This window comes from Hibiscus syriacus, unplaced genomic scaffold (assembly GCF_006381635.1).
Source record: "Hibiscus syriacus cultivar Baekdansim isolate YM2019G1 unplaced genomic scaffold, ASM638163v2 tig00116971_pilon, whole genome shotgun sequence".
In the NCBI taxonomy this organism is placed as follows: domain Eukaryota; kingdom Viridiplantae; phylum Streptophyta; class Magnoliopsida; order Malvales; family Malvaceae; genus Hibiscus; species Hibiscus syriacus.
Window position 1 is genome coordinate 2,212,491 of NW_024063495.1, and position 22,140 is coordinate 2,234,630.

Consider the following 22,140-nt stretch of genomic DNA (forward strand, 5'->3'; position numbering starts at 1 on the left):
TTGACCATCCGTAGAAGATATTTAAAAATTGCATTTGATGTATGGTAGGGTAGGTAATTTTCTTTTGGTGGAGACCATGAAGAAGACGACGGAAATAATTCATCATATAAATACAAAAAGTCATTTAATACGAAAACAATACAAAGGTTGGTGTCGTCACTTACCAACCAAGAATGAAAAAGAAAGAGGTAAAGGACTTATATTGTCGAAATAATTGTTCTTAATAATTATTACCGTGGAAAACAGCATCTGATGGAGGGTAAGAATTACCAAAAAAAAAAACGTTACGGCTTTTCCATATTTGCCAGGCGAAGGACGCAAAAAGAAAGGACCATGGAATGTTCAAATCTGAGTGAGGGAGGCTGTTGCATGAAATAATATTGTGAATCCAGCTATTGATGTCCATGAGAAAGAAAGGTGATGCCAAAGGAGGTGGAAGAATGCGAAGCCAGAGAGCTTTGATCGAAGGAAAATCCCTCAAGGTGTACAGAACTGATTCCACTGAAACTTTGCATATCGGACAAAATAAGATTGATCGGGTTACACGTTCGGCATTAGTCATAAGTCGACCACGGAAGGCTGTCCATAGGAAGAGCCGAATACGTTGGGGGACGCCAAGTCTCCTTAAGGATTTATAAGCAGAACGTATTCGGCTCTTCATGTGCTCATTAAATTGGTTCCGAAGACCCCATCGCCAGAAACAAGAATCATCAACGTCATGACTATCGGGTGGCTTGATATTCAAGATGTGAGGAATGGCGTTGCTAGAAAACAACGAGTGTAAGGCCTAGAGATTCCACTGCTTGCCATCTGCAATCAAAAAGTTTTATCATCAATAAGGTGAGGGTGAAGGGCATGATCACGAAGAGGACCAAGTGAAGGAATCCAAATGTCATCCCATAGTCGGACGCCACGACCATTTCCAACAGACCAGGTGATATTGCGATGTAGATCATCCCAAATTACAAGACCTATGCTTTATTCAATCTCAGTGATGAGGCTATGCTTGTAAAAGGTGACTGGTAGCCCAGGTAATCGGATGACCAAGCAACTACTTTTCTTGGGAATGGCTAGGAGGTTAAGAAGTTGGATGACCAAGGCTCCACTACCAAAAAATGACCAAAGATAGTCCAAGGACGGTCGGAGAGAACTTTTAGATAGTGGGATCTAGTACGAAATGTTACTAGAAAGTAGTCGTTTTCGAGATACAATAGTTAAACTGCTGAGTTAGTTTAACTACTATGGTTTGATCGAACTTTTTTCAGCAAGCGCTTGGACTCTGTCAGAAAAGTTAATCGAGATCATGCCATCAGCTAGACTTCTGGACACATCTCCGTTGATTAGTTCAATGTCATCATCTTCAATGATATCGTCATCAGCCGGTGCAACGTAAGATCCTTCTGCCATGAGTTTATCCTTGTACGAAGCCATAGTTGGAGGGGCTGGGGGATCGGGAAGAGAAGAATCCATGGGAGTGTCGACACTAGAGGCAGGTGGATCGCCGGTGTCAGGGGGTTCGTCATTCAGGCGACGAGCTTTTTTGGCTGATCGTTCATCGGCTATGGGAACGACGGAGTTAGGCAAGGGAGGAGCAGGAAATTCGTGAGATATTAGGGTTTAATTCACGAAAATAAAATTATAACTAACATTAAATAAAAAGATTATCGAGATTTTATCATAAACTCGAACGGCACCTTTAATTTTTTATATAAAAAGATTATCGAGATCTTCATACCACAAAACACTGGTTATAGATTTTTGTTTGTTAATCATGTTTTTTTTATTAGTACGAGATAAGGTGATATACATTCAAAAGATTCTCAATCATCTATCAATAAACATTCAAATACTTTTATAAATATTATACTGAATTCCAAATTTTTATAAATAACAATTATCTCTCTAACTATTAAAATTATTTGTTATAATCAATTTTTTTTCAAATGTCTCAAAATAAATATAAAAGTGTATCCTAATGTAATGTTGTCGTAATCATATCTTATCATCATGGATCACACTCAAAATAAATAATTCTTTCATTAGTTGACTACTAAATTGTTGGTATCAAATAACTGACATTGTTTTTGGTGTAAAATCATTATCTTATTATAAATATTAATAGCATCCTATGTAGTTGCCTCATGGTAGCCTGCCTCACATAATAATTTTTTCAATCTTTTGACAGAAGGCCTGAATAATTTAGGGTAAATTATATATTTAGTATCTAATTTATTACTTTTATTCTGTTTATATTTAATTTTATTTTTTTTTTCAAAATTATATATAACATTTAGTTTAAGTTTCATTTGGATAGTCATCGTTAAAAGTTTAATAGAACTACTGACATAACTTCTTTTTATTTTTATAATAATGACATGACATGACATTACGTTACCTTATGATAATACGTCAACATTAAAGGAGGGACATCAAAATGAAATATAAACTAAAAGTTAGATATAATTTTGAAAAAAATGAAATTTAGATACCAAACTTCAACTTTGGTCTATAAATTGCGTATCATAGTTCATAGAGTCGGACCAAAAGCAAAACACTTGAAAATTGCATGGGTTCCCATGGCAAGAAAATGGTCACCGAGATCCTCCCTTTCACCCGAGTTTACAAAGATGGCTCGATCGAGCGATTGTCTGGCTCTCCTATTGTCCCACCATCTGCCTCAGACCCTGAAACCGACATCTCATCAAAGGACATCATCGTATCTGAAAACCCACCAATCTCAGCTAGAATCTACCTTCCAAAACAGTCGCTTGACCAAAAACACCACCAAAAGCTCCCCCTTTTAGTCTACTTCCATGGTGGAGGCTTTTGCTTCGAGTCAGCTTTCTCTTTTGTCCAAACCAAGTACATGAACGGCTTGGCTTGTTCAGCCAACGCTCTTGTTATCTCAATCGAGTACATGCTAGCCCCCCGAGCACCCTCTCCCCGTTGCTTATGACGATTGCTAGTCTGCTCTACAATGTGTTGTTTCTCATAATTCCAATGGTGTTTCCAACAAGGATCCTTAGTTATCCACTTATGACGATTTCGATCGAGTTTACGCCGGCGGTGAAAGTACCGGTGCCAACCTTGCTCATAACACACTGATGAGAGCTGGATCAGAGGGCTTACATGGTGGTGTTAAAATCAAGGGAGCTTTTCTAACACACCCTTATTTATGGGGTTCAAACCCGGTTGGTTCCGAGCCTAAGGATATTAAAGAACGGGCGAAGCTGCCAATGTATACTATTTGGCACTTGGTGTATCCGGAGGTGCCTGGGGGGATAGATAATCCGGTGGTTGACGGAGCTCCGACCTTGACCGGACTTGGATGTTCAAGGCTGCTTGTTACCGTAGCAGAAAAGGATTTAATGAGGGATAGAGGGATATTGTATTATAATGCAGTGAAGGAAAGTGGGTGGAAAGGGGAATTGGAGTTGGTGGATGTTGAAGGAGAAGATCATGCCTTTCATATTTTGGTTCATGAGTCTGATAATGCTAAGAAATTGATCCAACGTCTGGCTTCTTTCATTTTTTAATGCCTTTTGTCACGGGCTAGAAACTTGGGTCCGAGACATTGGTGTAAGCGTCCGACCAAAAGGTTCAATACGAAGAATCGGACTTACCAAGACCACCAGAGTTAGCCAATTCTTGGAGAATGCTTAACAAGTCCGTGAAAGATCTATCCCGAGGCGTCCGAGAGAAGTGACGAGGGCGATGGGGGCAGTGTTGTCGAGGCTCGCGGATTCAAACCGAGACATGTGAATAGATATCTGTAAGAGAATTATATAGACTATTGGGCTTGCCCAGAACCATCAGATCTGGCCCGTTCCTTAGAGGATTCTAGAAGGATAAGGTTAGGTGGGATTACCTTAAATTAAGAGATTGTGTTAGGTGGGAATCAATCCTAGCCCTTTATGTAAAACGATCTTGGCCATCGATTGAGAGGGAGCTCCCCTATAAATAGAGAGATCTCCTCCTCATTTGTAATCACTTAATTCCATTCTTCTCTTTGTGAGAGAGTAATAAAGCTCTGAGGCATTTAGTCTATTCTTTCTGAATTCTTTAGTTCTTTGTTCTTGTTGCCTATCTTGGTGGCCAGTAGTAGTCACCTTCGTGTTTGCACTTCTACACGATAGTCTGACCTTATGGATCGGAGTAGCCACGTTGGTGTTAAAGCTTCCGCAACCCGAAGCCTTGAGGGCTTGGTTCCAACCTTTGTGAATTAGCACACTCACTAGGTTTGAGTAAGGCTTACTTAGTCACTGAGAAGACCGAGGAGCGTCTAAAGTGTCTAAGGCCGCATGACCCGTCAGACCTTGACTCTGATATTCCGACAGTTTGAGGCGTCGAAGTTCTGAGGGCGTGACAAGTGGTATCAGAGCGTTTCGTTGTGAGCAGATCTCGGTCGAAATGATTTTGGTGAAAGGTGCGAAATCGGGTAAGTTCTATTTACTTACTCTTCGTTCAATTTAATTTGATAATTGAAATAGGGCACAAGAAAAGAGGAGTTTTCGCACGTAAAGGCAAAGAGTGTCATGGTGGGAAACGGGAAGAGAGTCCGTTGGGTTCAAGAGCATCGTCGGTGTCCAAGCATGGGGATACCGAGATGAGTTTGCGAGGAATGCTCGAAGCAACGATAACACACCAAGCGGAGTCGGTTCTCGAAGTAGAGAGGCTCAAGGGTGACGCCGAAGACATGTCCGAGCGAGACACGTTCTCTCATGAAGACGAGGAGAGTCTTAATGAGGAACAAGGAGAAGAACTCTCATTGTATGAGAAATGGGCCTACTGGATAGAATGCATTGCTGACCACACAGAGAGGCTCATTAATCTAGAGCATATCTCAACTTTGTGGGAACAATGGGTCGGTAGACTTGAACAAGCCGAGGATGAGGCCAAACAGACCCAAGGATTTTTGTATTGTCTCTCATTGATCGATTAGAGTCCATGGAGGGCAGATTCAAGGTCGAGACGTAACGAGTTCTAGACGAGTTGGAGACGGTTCGAGAGAGTAATGCCCAAGAAGCCGAGGTAACGGCTTTGAGGAATGAGGTGGATGAACTCAAAAGGGAGCTTCTCATATGCAAGGGAATAATGAGTGAATGGGGTGCGCTCAAGACTTTCTTGGAAGGACTTAGACCAGGGGTGATGCTCGGGGAAGAGCAAGGTGATGGCCAGAGACTTTCAGGAGCCATAGCTGTAGCCGGAACACTAACTGAGCTTGCTGATGTCAAGCCAAGTAGTAATGTGTCGTCCAGGCCCATGCCCAGGGATAGTGGCAACAATGGGGGAGACCAGGAAAAGGTACAGCGGGGAGATGGTATAGAAAGCTCTTCGAGTAGCCAAGTAGAGCCATCGATTGTTCGCGGCCAAAGAAAGCCATCGGGAAAGAATGGTAAGGCCAAGTTCGGGGAAAAGAAGAAGGCGAGCAAGGAAAAGCTAAAGTGCTACTTCTGTGATGGTCCTCACTTGATTAGGGGATGTCCCGAGAAGCGTCGCCTTACAACCATCATGGAGAGGATGGGGGAAGGAGAAGTAGCGAGAGTTGGCGGAGGTACAAGTAAAAGTGCCAAGTCAAGGGAAATACTTGGTCCGATTGATGGGATCAACGCGGCCAAGTAAAGATCCAGACGAGGCAAAGCTGTCGATGATGAGGCAGCTGAACTAAGAAGAAAGCTCGATGCGATTGCGGGTGTTCAAGCAATCAAGTCAAGAGCAAGACTTGATGAGGCTACATGTTCCAACATAGCCGAATCAAGGGACAAGCGTGGTACGACTACAAGTTCTCAAGTAGTCAGGCCAGGATCGAGACGTGCCGAGACTGCGGGTGTCAAAGCAGTACCGCACAAGAAGGGACCCGGTGCGATCGTGAATGATAAAGCTATCAAGCCGAGGGTGCAAAGTGAGCAAGTCTGCTCACAATATGCCAGAATGGAGGCGTGGTCCAAATTGAGGCGCCTTAGGCATAAAGGGACACTCAAAGAGTATGTGAGACGATTCAGAAGACTCATGCTCAAGGTCCCAAATTTGACTAAAGAATAAGGGTTCTTCACCTTCATGTTCGGACTGAAGCCGTGGGTGAAGAAAGTGTTGGAGCGAAGGGAAGTCGAGGAGCTATCTAAAGCCTTGACAATCGCCGAATCCATCAAGGAGTTTGGGGTCAAGAAGAACAAGACTTCCAAACCAAAGCCGAAAGCTGAGGGTAGCGGCAAGATATCCCGCAATGAAGGCAAGTCAAAGGATGAGGAAGGTTGTTCCTCGAGTGGTAGGGAAAGTCCACTCAATGATGAACCAGACGGTGGATTTGGTGAACATGTGTGTAGTCTTAGCACAAGATCAAGTGCTGAAGATGCTAAGTCGAGGGTAAGAGTCGAGCAAGCGAAGGGGCGCAAACTTGAGGTGCCAACAATGTTGCGAGATTACCCGAGGGGAGTCGAGTCATCCAAGGTGACATATGAGCCCAGGATCGAGTAGTCCAGAGAAGAGGACGAACCAAGGATCGAGGGGGCATTGAGACTTGGCTCAATACGGTTCATCTCTGCCAAGGCGAGTAGAAGCCAAGTGTAGGAGACACCACCCATTTCAAAGGTGGGAAGCGAGCTCCAACCTTCGTGTTAGAAGGGAGGATGCGAGGAAGGGCATCGAACTTTACCATGAGAAAGTGTCGATGCATGATGGCGCAAAGAACTCCAATGACAAGGGTTCAATGCGGGGAGTGTCAGACTTTATGGAGTAAGAAGGGCTGACGCAAAAATTTGAGTAAATGCCAATTAATCAGAGGGGGAAGGTACATCTCAACACATTTCTGGTGTTATTTTGAGTTTGATTTTCCGTTTTAAGTTAGTGTAGGTCGGGCAAGACTTAACATTTAGCGCGGGGGAAACAAAGTTTGGATGGGATCCAAGACTTTGCTGCAAGGGACAAGAGGGTCCAAGTTAAGGCAAATCAAGACTTGTAGGAAAGAGTTCCTACGACAGAGATGCACTTGAGGGTGTGTTAGCCCATTTCATCACTTGGCGGCAAGAGTCGAAGCAAGCACAACCATCATGGGAGGCCGAGTCCTTATGGGGGGATATGAGCAAGTGGAGGCATCGAAAGGCAACCAAGTTGATGTGAAATATGGCGCGAAAGATCTTGAAGTTAAATGAGGCAAAAGCCAAGGCGAGCAGTTCGTATGGGAGGATCGCAACAAGCCAATGCACTGAAGATATCCAAGAAGGTGTTGCCCAGGATCGTCGAGTGCAGCGATGAGGGCGTCGCTAGGTTCGGTGGGGGAGAATGTCACGGGCTAGAAACTTGGGTCCGAGACATTGGTGTAAGCGTTCGACCAAGAGGTTCAATACGAAGAATCAGACTTACCGATACCACCAGACTTAGCCAATTCTTGGAGAATGCTTAACAAGTCTGTGAAAGATCTATTTCGAATCGTCCGAGAGAAGCGACGAGGGCGATGGGGGCAGTGTTGTCGAGGCTTGCGGATTCGAACCGAGACATGTGAGCAGATATCTGTAAGAGAATTATACAGACTATTGGGCTTACCCAGAACCATCAGATCTGGCCCATTCCTTGGAGGATTCTAGAAGGATAAGGTTAGGTGGGATTGCCTTAAATTAAGGGATCGGGTTAGGTGGGAATCAATCCTAGCCTTTTATGTAAAACGATATTGGCCATCGATTGAGAGGGAGCTCCCCTATAAATAGAGAGCTCTCCTCCTCATTTGTAATCACCCAATTCCATTCTTCTCTTTGTGAGAGAGTAATAAAGCTCTGAGGCATTTGCTCTATTCTTTTTGAGTTCTTTAGTTCTTTGTTCTTGTTGCCTATCTTGGTGGCCAGGAGTAGCCATCTTCGTGTTTGCACTTCCACACAATAGTCCGACCTTGTGGCTCGGAGTAGCCACGTTGGTGTTAAAGCTTCCACAACCCAAAGCCTTGAGGGCTTGGTTCCAACCTTTGTGAGTTAGCACACTCACTAGGTTTGGGTAAGGCTTACTTAGTCGCCGAGAAGACCGAGGAGCGTCTAAAGCGTCTAAGGCCGCACGACCCGTCAGACCTTGACTCTGATATTCCGACAGTTTGAGGCGTCGAAGTTCTGGGGGCATGACACTTTTTTAATGCGTAGGACATGCTAACAAATTTAAAAATTCACCCCTTAATATAAAATTATGTTTGCTCGGTTGTTGACCCTAATATATCCCTTTTGATACCTATTGTTAACAATCTGATTAATAATGTAAGGCATCTCCAACCCTCATCTCTACTCTAGCACATCTCTATCTCTATTTTAGATGAAAAAATAATTCATCTCCAGCGCTATCTCTATATTACCACTAACTCTACTTTATTTACAATATTTAACTATTATAATATTAATTTTACAAATATAAAAAAATCAGAAAAATACAAAAAAATCGAAAAATTACAAAAAAAAAAAATAGTATGATTATTTATCTAATTTAAATGTATTTTTATCTATCTTATAATTTAATATACTTTAATTAAAAAAAAAAAAAACAAAATGTAACGTGAGCTACAGTGCCGCGCTAGATGTGACACGGTACTGTAGCAATTCTCCACAGTAGCGATGGATCTAACGCAGGGCTAGAGCACTCCACAACCAGAATTTTGCTATAGTAGAGCAGCGTTGGAGATGCTCTTAGTTGAGCAGTTAATAAGGTGGTGTTAGTTAAGCTGTTAGATGGTTGTTATATTAATTATTGTAGTTGAGAGCTTGAAATTATTCGGAACTTGAAATTCACATTATCAATAAAAAAAACTTATATTATGAGGATTCTAAATATGTCTTTTGATACCTGCAACTTTCATATAAGGTTGATTTCAAGAATTCATTGATTAGTTTTAATAATAAAATATTAATTTTTTGTAGAAGATTCTAACAGTTCTATTTGTAAAATGCGTATGCAGTGACGAAACTTGGTGATATAGTTTAAGAGACCAAATTAATATTTTTGAAAATTTCAAGGGCCTAAAATTAAACTTTTTCAATTTTTAAGGGGAGCATGGCCTCTACATGTCTCCACTACATTCCACCATTGTACATTATCAATAGACTAAAAAAATTCTTAACAAATACTACCTTATAATGATCTCATATTATTAAAAAAAATATTGATACTAACAAAACTTCTTAGGAATAATCCGCGTCACTAAGGCAAATCAAGCACCACATATACATATAGTGCTCGGTGAATAAATAAAGTGTATGATTTTTTTTTAAAATTCAATGACTCAATTATATACTTATTAATAATATTATTTAATTGATAACATAACACATCTTGAGACGAAGCTATTTAAATCTGAATCTTTTAATATAAATATCATTATCTTTTACTGTTAAGACCAATTAATGAGTTCAATTCTCTAAAATCGAGCATTGCAAGGTAATTATAAAATGTGTGAACTTATTCTGGTGACCATCAAATTTAAGAATCTAATTAGAGCAAAAAGAAAACACTTAGACACCGAATTACACATTAAAACCGAGTTCAAATATCAAAAAGTACATTTAACAAACCAAAAAGAAAGAAGCACAAGGTGGGCACTGAATCTTATAGGATATCAGTGAGCAAAGCCCAAGCAGGGTAAATCAAGATAACAATAATGCCAATTGTGTTTGATATTCCATTGGCTTTGGTGAACGAATTTCGGAACCCACCAGATGCCCTGGTGTGCTCTTGAAGCAGGTAACAAGCAATTGCTAGGCATATCACCACACCGATCCACCCGTTCCTTATAGTGCTGGAAAACAAGCTCGGCGCCACCACTATTAGCACTATCAAAGCGCCCGGAAGTTCAAGCCAATCTGCACTTGTTCCGGTTTCATCTTTTGTTACCAAATTAAACAAGAAAGTAATAAAAAGAGTTGTGCAAACAAAGTGACATCGGTTGTAAATGAATTGTTGTTATTCATTGAGGTTTCGGGTTTGAGACCCATAAATACTAGATGTGTGCGCATTCAATGTCAAATGACTGAAAGTTGTCTTTGAATATATATTATATTGTATTTCCTCATATTAATAAAAGAAATTTTAATTGCATTCACACATTCTCAAACTATGACCATCATTCTAAAATAGTCTTTAAAACTTTTGATTCATACTCAAGTTCATCCAAATATGTAATTAATTTCAACCATAATTTAACATTTCTTTTCAAATATATAATAACCGAGCTTGGCCTAACGATTTTATTTACAGTGGATCTGGTTAGCATACACACATAGTTTGAGATAAAATTGGAAATAATATAGATTGAAGGTCATAATATGTGTAGATGAAATTAGAATGTTCAAAAGTATGAGAACTATTTTAGAATGAGAGTTATAATTTAAGGATGAAATTGAAACGTTTGAAAGTTAAGGATATATAATACAATTAACTATAATAAAAATGGTATAAAAGTAGAATGAATACATCAGATTTTAGGCGAAACACCCTGGATAGGGGAAAAAAACTCTAATTATGATCCCTGAATCGTGTATATATAAGTGTACAAATACTAAATCTTAGATGATAAATTTATCCAAAATCATTAACCACCATTAATTAGCATTTCTTTTTCAATTTTAGTTCTTTACTAAAGAGATAATACATTAAATTTTTTAAATCGGATCAAACGAAATTTAAAATATAATCTTTAACATTTTTGATAACTATGTTTAAGTGATTATTTATTTTATTGGTTATCATTATCATGAAATTTTATATGTGTTCAATCCATTCGAAAATTTTATGTTAATATATCTTAAAAAATATTTTTGGATCTGTCATTGATTATGTTCAAATACGGGATTAGACATAAAAAATATATATACATGTTATACCTGGGAAACGTCTAGGGAAGAACAAGTGCAAAACGACAGCAACAAAAGCAATCCATTTTCCAACTTCTCCTCTGCAGAACCAAACCAAAAACTGTAATAAAAATCGAAAAGCAGAACACAATGCTTGAGCTATACACGACGAGTACACGGATTCACCTCAAGATGTTGAACAGTAAGGAAGGAAGACTCAAGAAGATGTATGGGATCAACAGTGCTGTAAGTATATTAGTTTTCCAGTTTGTCCGGTCCAATATCAACAGTAACTGCATCATTAACCACAAGCCATACAGATTAATTAGGGCAACTATTACTTTTCAATTTGTTCGAATTCTGACATTATGAATAAAATAAAATAAATTAAACCATCATTCGTAATAAATCTATATAGTATTCAGTTTGTATTAAACAATTATAAATTGTATATATGAAAAGAGTGACGTACATGGCAGCAAAGGAAGCGATCCATTGGAGAAATGTAGTCCCAAATCCCCAGGAAGCCAGTTTGATGGCATGATTGGTAAGCTTCTTGGCTGCAAAGATTACATCTTTGAAATCGGAAGCGATGAGATCAGTTGCCTCTTGCTCACTCCTCATTGCCAAATAACTCCTCGTTCCCATTGAGACAAAACCAAGAGAGAGTTTACAAAGTCGACACAAAACACCAAATGTTGGCAAATATAGTTTGACTGTCTGTTTTGGACATTGAGTTTCAAAAGCAATCTTTGTACATTTGCCACGTTTTATTGATTTATTTATAATAAATGAAATATGTTCAAATTATTGTTTTGATTATTAAGTTTTCATAAATTATAAAATGGTCATGAAATTTATTGAATGGTTATATATCTGTAATAATATATACATGATAATAATGAATGTAAAGCAATTACAAAATAAAGAGCACTGAGATTTTACGTGAAAAAAATTCAATCGGGAAAAATCTACAGGCAAAAGAGGAGAAAAAATCACTATGTCAAAAAAGAGTACAAGAAGATTTATATCTAAATCCGGTTTAGCATTTAATCAACTTACTTCTAAACCTTAATCCCTAGTATTTATTTATAAATATAATTTTCTCGTTTATAAAGAAAAATTACATAAAATAAATCTACTCGAACTGAAATTACATAACAGTTCAATAAAATTTAATGATAAAATTATTAGACATTTTATCATTTCTGGAAATTTAATGATTGAAACAGTCATTTGAACCTAATTTAGTGACCGTGTGATATACTTAACCTTTTATTTATGGGTCATTCTAATCACTGTTTACGCGTCAGCTATGCCAACTCACCTCCCATCTTGATTCTTCTTAATCTTGTCCTTTTTCATATTACGTAGCGTCAGTTGATGTTGAAAACATAAAATCTAGAATTCTGTATAAAATTTTTATTACCCTTTTAAATGTTTAATTTTAAGGGTAAACTACATCACATAACACTAAATTTTAGATGTTGTATTAATTATACCATTGAACTTTCAATTTAGTCAATTATAGCATCAAATTTTGATTTATGTTTAAATTATGTTACTCCATCATTAAATCATTAACAAAACAATGATATGACTGATGGTTGTTGACGTGAGCATTATATCAAAATGATATCATTTTGATGTGGTTGTTTTGATGCTCAAAACAAATAAAACGACGTCAATTTATTTGATATAATTAAGGTTAAATTGCTCTTTATGAGACTTGAACCAAGGCCGCTGTTCACATTTAACAATTAGGTCAACTCAAATTTTGAAATTAATTTTAACATAAATTATATGTATCGTAAATTGCATTTGAGATTAATTCTAAAATTCAAAATAACCCAAGGCCTAAACCCAAATTTTCTCATTACATTTCACCCTCATCCTCGACTTGGCCTTCTCAACAGCTTGCGCCTTCTAGGCCTAGCCTAGAAGCAGGGGCGGGGGCCTATAGGGCCCAGTCCTGTAAAATTATTTTATGTTCGATAGATTTTGATTTAATATTATTTTAGTTAATGTAAAAATAAGTATTTAAATTAAGAAATATAAGAATTTATTAGAAATTTAATCAAGTAGGGGACGAACTAAAGAATGGTAATCTAATACCAACAATCGGTTGGTCTAGCGTGATGAGGTACTAGATATCTTAAGCAAGATTAAGGGTTCAAATATTGACGATTGCGAATTGAGCAATTTGGGTTGGGAGGGTCGTCCTTGCCTCTGCAGTATTTGATTTGAATTAGACGATCAATAGATAAGAAACTGGTAGTTATACAAAAAAAAAAAGGAATGATAATCTAATCTTCTCAATTTTTTGTTCTAATAACAATTTAGGTCATTATAAATTTAATTATTACACAAATTAGATATTATTTTATGAATTGTAAGTGTAAATACCTAATAAGTCATTATATTTTTCTTAAAAATTTTAATATTTCAACCCCTATTTATATCTAATTCTGGCTCCACCCCTATCTAAAAGTCATGATCTATCTTCAATCAAGCATTCCTCAACCGTGAATTCTTGTTTATCATATAAAGAAAGCTTCCCATCAGCAAGAAAATTTCATTTTCTTATTGTCTTATGATTACTGAATATAAGGATATCATGTATCAATCGTCTTTCGGGTGGGCCCAAAATTTAGCTTCGACTTGGATAGAATATTAGAGCCGCCACCGATCATTTATTTTTCGTAAAAAAATTGGTTGATCGGATATCATCATACATAATCTGTGTTTTACCAGAAATATATCGGGTTTGGGAGTCGGTTACAGTCAATGAAAGATTAACACCCCTGAACTGCCCTTTCGATACCATTTAATTTGTTGGTTGTCTTAATTGCGAAAATTGTAATTTAAATTTAAATTGAAAAATTCGATCATAATTATTTACCTTTTGATTAATTAAAATTATCCTTAAAAAATCATAAATAAAGTAAAAAAAATAAAACCAACAAAAACAAAGAGTTAGTATTAAAATCAAAATATAAAAAGTAAATAAATAAATAAAAGGGAATGAAAGAGGATTTATAAAAAAAATAATAATAAATTGGAAATAATTAAAATTTACGGATCAAATTAATACTAGAAATGAGCTGCAAGAGAAAAACAAAAACTTAAGGTATTAAATAGCAAAAGAAAAAAATTAAAGTACTAAAATAGTACAAACAAAAAATTAAAGGATTAAAATAGAAGGATCTAATAAATCAATATGAACAAATAAGATCTTCAATAATCAATTTAAAATAAATATAGGAGCCTAAATTGTAATAAAATCTAATTATGTAGATTAAAGTACAATAAAAAAATATGATAACTAAATAAAAATAAACATGGATCGAAATCTAAGGAATTAAAATATTCAAGGCTAAATAAAAAACTAATAATGAATAAAATATAGGAAATGAAAGTTACAGGCATAAATTATTATAAAATATAACATATTAGTGATCGAATTGAAAATAACGAAAATAAAGTGCCTAAAATAAAATAAAACATAGAGATTCAGTGATTAGAATGTAAAAATAAGGTAATATTATAGGGACCTAAACGTGATTAACCGTACAAGTTTGGTGACTGATTTTTAAAAACACGGCAATAATGGAGTGGCTTAAACATGAATAGACCAAAACTTTAAGCGACCAATGTAAAAGACAGCAAGAAATTCAAGTACCTATGTGAGGTTAACCCAAAATTAAAATAAAAGCACTTTTTTCTTCCCCCAATTCCAATCTGCGTGAGGATTACCAGAATCCCTATCTTTCTTTCTTCTTCTCTTCGCTGAGCAACAGAGCAGCCATGGTAACCGAATCTGTGGTGAACCCGAGAGTCACACTGACCACACGACTCTAGACCCGACGACGGCGACACCCCTACTCCGACGAACACCGCAGCAAGGTAACCTAACTTCCTATCTCTATTTTAATTAATTTTTTAGAACTCATGAAATTTACGTTAACTAAGAACAAAATTACAAACTAAAATTCTTATTATTAGTTGCATTCGAATTGAACACATAAATTAAAGAAACTGAAATACCTTAGGATTGCTGAAAAATTTCTGTATTTTTATTGCTGATGTTTTCCTTTATATTTTTTTATTATTTGCTGCAACTGAGATCGTTGGATATTAGGAAAAGGAAACATGGTGGTTATTTATATTCAACATATTTGAGCATTTTAATTTTTTTAGGAAAATAAAAATCATATTTTTGCTGTGGAAGTAAAAGATATAAAAAAATACCGAACTTAAATAACAATTAAATGCATGAAAAGAAAAATATATTGAATGTAAAAAAAACCAAATAACCTTGAAAATATTGCTTGTACTTCTTCTGAAAAATCGAGTCTTCCTCCCCTTTTTTACATAGATTTCGGTTGGGTTTTATACCCATTACAAACCATCAATCGAAATAATAATAAAATATTTCCCTAATCTTCTATGCACTTGTTTGATGGTGGAGTGATGGGTGAAGCGTGGGCAGCGTCGGTGGCATGAGTGAGGCATTTGCAGAAGCAGCATCATATGGGCATGGGCTGGCAGCAGCAAAACGGGTCAGTCCACCGGATCGGTTCAACTTTAATCGGGTCTGGGCTTGATGTAATTGTGTTGGGCTCCGGGGTTGAGCTTTATTTGGGTCATTAGTTTGGGCTTGAATTTAGGCCTGCAAAACAGTGTAATATATTTAATAATAATAATTATTATTATTATAATAATATAATATTTTTTAAACCCGGTCAAAAACAAGTATCTACAATCTCCTCGCTTGAGTCTGCACCCATAGCCACCGGGAAATCTAAGCACGTACCATAAGCTGTCGAACCTCCCACAGAATAACACACCTTCGAGTCTCGCTCCAATCAGAGTTTCGACCCGACACCGAACTCGACCCATGGCAGTGTCGTTTTTTATTTTTTACTAATAGCCTGAAGCTACTTCTCTTGGGATTAGTGAAAATTAGGTTTTTGTTGTCGTTATCGTCGTCGTCGGGGAGGATTAGGTTGGAGAGATGAATGGAGAATGAAATGGTGTGATCAGAGAGGCAATGACGCTTGGGATGGAAGCCATTGGTGGAAGAAAGTTTTGATGGGTATATTGGGGATAAGAGAAGTTCAAGGTTTGTGTTCACCCTACATTTTGATATAATAAATAAGAGGAAAATGATTTTGGACTAAATTAAATTTATTTAGAGCTTTTAAAAATAATTTAAAGTCTATTAAACAAGAATTTGTACACAAAACATTTTTTTGAGTAAGTAGTACATATATTGTTCTTACAGTACTGATAATGCATGAACAATACCGATACCAAATATAAGAGAAGTATTGATACTCTCATTGTAGTATCGATACTACCTATGATTTTTAAAAATTTTCAAATTCTAGAATGTAAATTGATATTGATATTTAAGAATATCAATACTACTTTACATAATAGTACTAATATTGCAAAATTCTAGTATCAATACTGGTCGATCCAACAGTTATTAACAACTAGATTTTTAAATATAACAAAGGAAGTATTGATACTCCAAACCCGAGTACCGATACTCCTTATGTCGAGTAGTTTTATTTTGCAGCTAATCAAATCCCAAACGACTCCAAACTTCCTCCAACGGCTACAAACGATCACAAGCTCAATAAGTCAAGAACACTTGAAGAATGACACAACACCTATTCAAGCAATAAAGATAAAGAGAAAGCCCTTCCATTCTTTTTTCCTTTTTTCTCTTATACATAAGTGTTTTAGCATAATTGTAAATATTTAGGATTCTTTCTTGTGAGCTTAATCTTGAAAACACATACCTTGTGAGATTTTCTTGTTTACATTTCTTATCCTTTATAAAAGGGAAGTGATTATAGTTTAGGCTTTGAAAAACTAAAGAATTGTAAATATTACTTTTGAGCTTAGGAAAAAAAGAACAAATTAATGAATTTGTTAGAAAATATTTTATGTGGAACTAAGATAGTGGATATAGATTTAATTAGAAATAGAACCACCATAAATCTTTACACAAATTTTTCTATCATTTTTCCTTCCACACTTAAATTTTATAGAAAGTCAATTCACCCCTTCTTAATAGTTTTTCGATTATTCATAGAGCTTCAATAATCCTAACCGTTTGTTAGAGGTAAAAAGGTCTCCATGAATGGAGATACAAAATGCAACCGTCTACTGAGTGACGTGGGTCTAGAGCCTTGTGCGACATAGGATGTCAGATTCTGCGATGAAAGGAGGATTACAAACGAAACATGAGTTTTACAGATATGAGTTTTGAAATTCTGATCTGCAGCAACACCAAATCTATATTGTTTACTTTAAAAAAATCTCTAAGCTGTGTTTTGAGATAAAATTTTATAATAAGAATTCACTGTTGAAGAATGCTGAATTGAAGACGGATTAGTGGCTTCCAGGCTAAAAGGTGAAGGCGGTTGAGAAACCAATTTAAGGACGAGGGTGAAATATAATGGTAAAATTTGGCTTTAGTCCTTGACTTAATTTAGGATTTTAAAAATAATCTCAAATGCACTTTACGATATATAATTTATGTTAAAATTATTTTCAAAACCTAAGTTGGCTTAGTGGTTAGCTGAGAACTTAAAATTTCAAGTGACATTGATTCACGTCACGTGAAGAGCAATTTAGCATTGCTTTATCAAATAAAACGACGTTGTTTTGATTTGTTTTGAGCATTAAAATAATCACATCAAAATAACGTCGTTTCGATATAATGTGTATGTTAATTGCCATTAGCCATGCCATTGTACCGTTAATGATTTAAAGTGGTATAATTGAAACGAAAATCAAAGTTCAGTGTCAGTGGCGAATCTATAAATTTAAGAATGGAGTCCAAAATTTTAATTTTATCTTCTTAAAATAATGGGTATGCAAAAATTATAATTTTTGTTCTTTTTTCCTTAATACATTAAGCTAAATTTAACCACTTTTCTAAAATAATAGGGATGTACTTGGCCCCTATAGGGGCTTAGTGCATCCGCCACTGTTCAGTGTTATAAATGACAAAATTAAAAGTCCAATACTATAATAATCGGTATAACACCTAAAGTACAGTGGTATCTGTATAATTTATCATATTTTAATTATCTTTTAATAAAATGTCATTTTAACTAATATCATCATAGTATTTACTAATATTTACTTGTAAAATGATATTAAAGGTTTAAAATATTTATTTCTTTTTAATAATTTTAGTAGACCTTGAGTTTGGACTTAACCAAATAATTTATGATATAACAAAACTCAATTTTTTGGCTGGCCTTCAAGTTCGAATTTTAATTCTATAAATGAATCAATTAAATCTTAATTTAACTGATATTTCTATTATTATAATATATAAGATCGAACGTATTTAAACACACCTTAACATTCATTTAGAGGTTTGGGATATTAAGTTGTATTTCGAACTTAATTATGTTGGACGTAATAAACAGCTAATCTCGTTTGTCCTAAAAAAACAAGGAGGTTTGGAACATTAAATTATTAATTGTTATTTTTAAAAAGTCAGTGGATAGTTTAAAAAATCACTACTAAACTCGTCAAGTGATTTTTGTGATAAAAGGGAATGTTGATTTCTTTAGAAGTCATGTGTTTGAGCAGTTACATCTGTGTGTACGTTACCAATAGTTTAAGAAAATTTTAAACAAATAATACCTTATAATTATCTCATATCATTTGGAAAAATTCACTGCTGATATCTCATATGATATAATCATACATTTAGTTAACTGTTGGCCTACATTGGGCCTTGTTTGTTTTTATTAGGGTTACATGTTTATTAGTTATATGGGCTTATTTGTTATTTGGATTTAATTTTTATTTATTGGGTCTTAAAATTATAATTTCAATTCTTCTTTTTGAATGCAAATTTCCTCTTTTTATAATTCAATCCCTCAAATTTGTATTTTATTCAAATTAATCCTCTGACAACTTTTTGTAAATTCTTATTCCTATAAGTTGTTGACTCTTTTATACTCTCAACAATACTTTATCCTAAAAGTGTTTCTTTAAAAAATATTATTATTATTATATTATATAATTTTAGATTGTATTTAATTTATTAAATAACATTAAAATTCTTACTTACTCATGTGAAAAGTGATATAATATATATTGTTAGAGAGAGTCATTTAAACTGAAACTAATCAATATCATAACATTATAAATATTTATTTTTAAATTGAAATATAAACTGAATAAATATATTCGATTTGATTATTTGACATGGATTTCACAAACTCGATTTAAATCAAATAAAATTCAAATGACAAAATGATACTCGTAAGCTTGACTAACTTATTTTTTTATCAACTTGACCCGACCAAATATTCATCTTAACTAATATTAGGGTAAACTACACGTTTAGTACCTAAACTAATGTTTTGGTCCATTTTAGTACCTAAACTTTCATTTTTTTCTCAAAACCATATATAACATTTAGTTTTTTTGTTTCATTTTAGTACCCTTCGTTAAAAACTTAACGAACGGGCTAGTCGGCTGCCGCATCTACAGTCGTCGGTCATTACATTTGTCGACCGATAAAGCCCAAACTTCACAGCCCTCACTTTTTCGGTCCTCTAAACGTGATTTCGACCTCTATTTCACTAAGAAATGCCTCAATCTTCCCAGCTCGATAATGGACTCTTCGATTTCTTTATCCTTCGATCACCATTGTCCACCGTCCAATGGGCCTGAAACTGAACTATGTTGGTCAACTCGTCATTCTCTCGTGGTCTACTATTCAGATTAGTCGTCCGTCCACCGGAACTACGTCACGTCAATTCATCCGTTAAGTTTTTAATGGTGGGAACTAAAATGAAACAAAAAAAACTATATGTTATGAGTGGTTTTAAAAAGAAATGAAGTTTAAATTCTAAAATAAATTAAAATTGATAGTTTAGATAATAAACGCGTACTTTAACTTTTTAACGAGTTGAGAAGTAGGCCCAAAAGTTCTTTGACACTGTCTGTAAAGCTAACTTTGGAGTGTGATGTTCATGTTCATATATAATGCAAAAGGTAGTTTAATGGGCTGCATTAATTTATTTGCAGTTAGTGATGAACCGACCACTGGTTTTATAACATCTTTGCATGGATTAACTACGTTTTCTCTGCCTGTCTTGTTCCTATATGTCCTTTGTTTTAGTTTTAAAAATTGATTAAAATAAGTGTTGATGGCTGTCCAAAAAGCTTAAGCAAGGTGCTTTGTACGTGCTTACTTCAGCTGTGAATTGGATTCTCGTCTTTCTTTAAAGGTCATTAGTATAATAATTAGGGTTAGGGCAAATATATATTTCATCAACTTTAGGCTCCCACTTGATGCCAAGGAGACATGACGTACTCTTGGGTACTGGCCCACGTTGCTTTTATTAAAATGAAAGCAAATAAACTAATGATTAAAATAAGGGTAAATTACAAATTTACCCACTAAATTTTACTATCTCTTCTATTTCTCTTATTGAATTTTTAAATTATTTTAATTTACTTACCGAACTTTATACATTAATATTTTTTTATCACTTAACCGTTTTCCTTTTAATTATGTGATGACATGATATTTTTAATATTTTTATATATTATCAATACAACAACAACAACAAAACCCAATCCCATATGTAATGGGGTAAGGGAGAGGTAGGGTAGTAGGCTGCCCTCAACGTCAGGTTGAGAGTAGCTTCCGTGGAAGATCTCCGGCAGTTAGAAAATTAAAAATATAGATAAAATGCAAAGCATGTATAAATAAATACATAAATACATAGTTGAACAATATTCATATGCAGTCATAAATATCATTAATATTATATGCGCGTTTGAAATGGGAAGTAATCCCTGTAAATAAATTCATGCGAAAAAATATCTGCATATAGAAAGAAACGTAAGACCCGACTAAATTTAAAAGTGAAGAGAATATTACACAGAAGTCCACGATAGCAAGTCCAGTTCTAAGCCTTCATAAATATCAATAACAGAAACGTATAAAAAATAGAATTTATGAAAATTACTATAAAAGCATTAAAAGAAGACAGAAATAATACCCTAGAGATGTGACCCACACTACTCGATTACCCTAATATTTTGTCTCTTCATTTTATTCTCCACCACTCATTTATTATTCACCTTTGTTTCTCTTCATTTTCTCTGTTGATTTTCTCGGCATCCAAACAATGAAAAGTTTAGCTCTTCACTACTTCTCCACCTCCACCATCACTCTTTTCTCACTCCATTCTTGCCCTTCCCTCCATTTTCGCTTTAAACCCACCTCTAAAATACCTTCACCATCTACTTCCCAAACTAAGAAACCCTTTTCCTTTCCCCTACACGAGCTACTTCTCAGGACGACATCAACCCACCACCTCAAACAACGCTTCTCCTCCGCCCTAAGAAGTCAAACTCCTCCCTTTCCTTATCTCAATTTTCATAAGCCCAATTGTCTGCGGTTTTTTTTTTATGGAAAAGAGACTTTTTTTTCCTTTCCTTTTTCTGACATGTAACGATTAAAAAGATTAATTAAGCCATTTCATAATGGTGTTAAAAAATTAACGGTTGAGTGATAAAAAAAAGTTAATTTATAAAATTCGGTGAGTAAATTAAAAATATTTAAAGTTTAGAGAATAAATTTATAATTTACCCTTAAAATAATAAACTTTACTATTTCTTTTAGTGACGTGATTATATTTTAATTAAACAAAGTCATAAAAATAAGATTTTATTGTGTAATTTGTATCTTATGGCGAATCTTGAGGGAATAATTTGAGGGAATTTAATCGTTTTTTAAGGTCTGATTAAGGTTTTCAAAAGTTTCGAGGGATTTAATAAGATTTATTTTAAAAGCTATCAATTAAAAATTTTAAAATATTTGAGAGGCTAATTGGAAGTTTTTAAAATTCTAGGGGTTTTAGTTAAAAATATTTTTTAAAAAAAATGAAATTTCATACGAATTCCTAATAATTTTGGAAGATTTAGTTACAAATATATAAAAATTGAAATTTAATGACAACTTTTAAAGATATTAAAGAGACTAATTAAAATTTCCAAAAATTTAAAGGTGTAATGTAAATATTTTAACCATATACTTAAGAAAATGATTAAAGTGGAATAAAGGTTGACGTGCTTATTATTAACTTTTTATTAATTATTATTAAAATTGCATAATTCATGACTTTTTAGCATTTTACTTAATAAAAAAAAGTTTAAAGAGTGACAGTTTAATTTAATGTTAAAAACAATAATTTTTTACAGGAAATGTAATAAAAATCATACGATTTTTTATCTTTAATTTAATTTCACCCTAATTCTGATT

General features: G+C 34.9%; 1 protein-coding gene and 1 pseudogene across 1 annotated transcript; one reads left to right on the plus strand and one right to left on the minus strand.

The window, feature by feature from the left end:
• The first annotated feature begins 2,566 nt into the window (after positions 1 to 2,566).
• LOC120191754 lies at positions 2,567 to 3,545 on the plus strand (annotated as a pseudogene).
• Positions 3,546 to 9,457: 5,912 nt separating this feature from the next.
• LOC120191656 (cold-regulated 413 plasma membrane protein 1-like) lies at positions 9,458 to 11,489 on the minus strand. Its single transcript, XM_039194566.1, has 4 exons — positions 11,283 to 11,489; positions 11,001 to 11,107; positions 10,845 to 10,915; positions 9,458 to 9,824 (listed from the first exon to the last, which is right to left on the minus strand). The coding sequence occupies exons 1-4, from the start codon at positions 11,460 to 11,462 to the stop codon at positions 9,571 to 9,573; spliced, it is 612 nt and encodes a 203-aa protein (XP_039050497.1). The 5' UTR covers positions 11,463 to 11,489; the 3' UTR covers positions 9,458 to 9,570.
• Between the last annotated feature and the right edge of the window lie 10,651 nt (positions 11,490 to 22,140).

Bases quoted from the DNA above. Each gene is read 5' to 3' on its own strand.
- LOC120191656 (XM_039194566.1), bottom strand. From the start codon at position 11,462: ATGGGAACGAGGAGTTATTTGGCAATGAGGAGTGAGCAAGAGGCAACT. The intron at 11,108-11,282 runs GTCACTCTTTTC...TTAATGATGCAG, and splicing joins CTTCCTTTGCTGCCATGTAC to TTACTGTTGATATTGGACCG. The intron at 10,916-11,000 runs GTGAATCCGTGT...TTGGTTCTGCAG, and splicing joins TTACTGTTCAACATCTTGAG to AGGAGAAGTTGGAAAATGGA.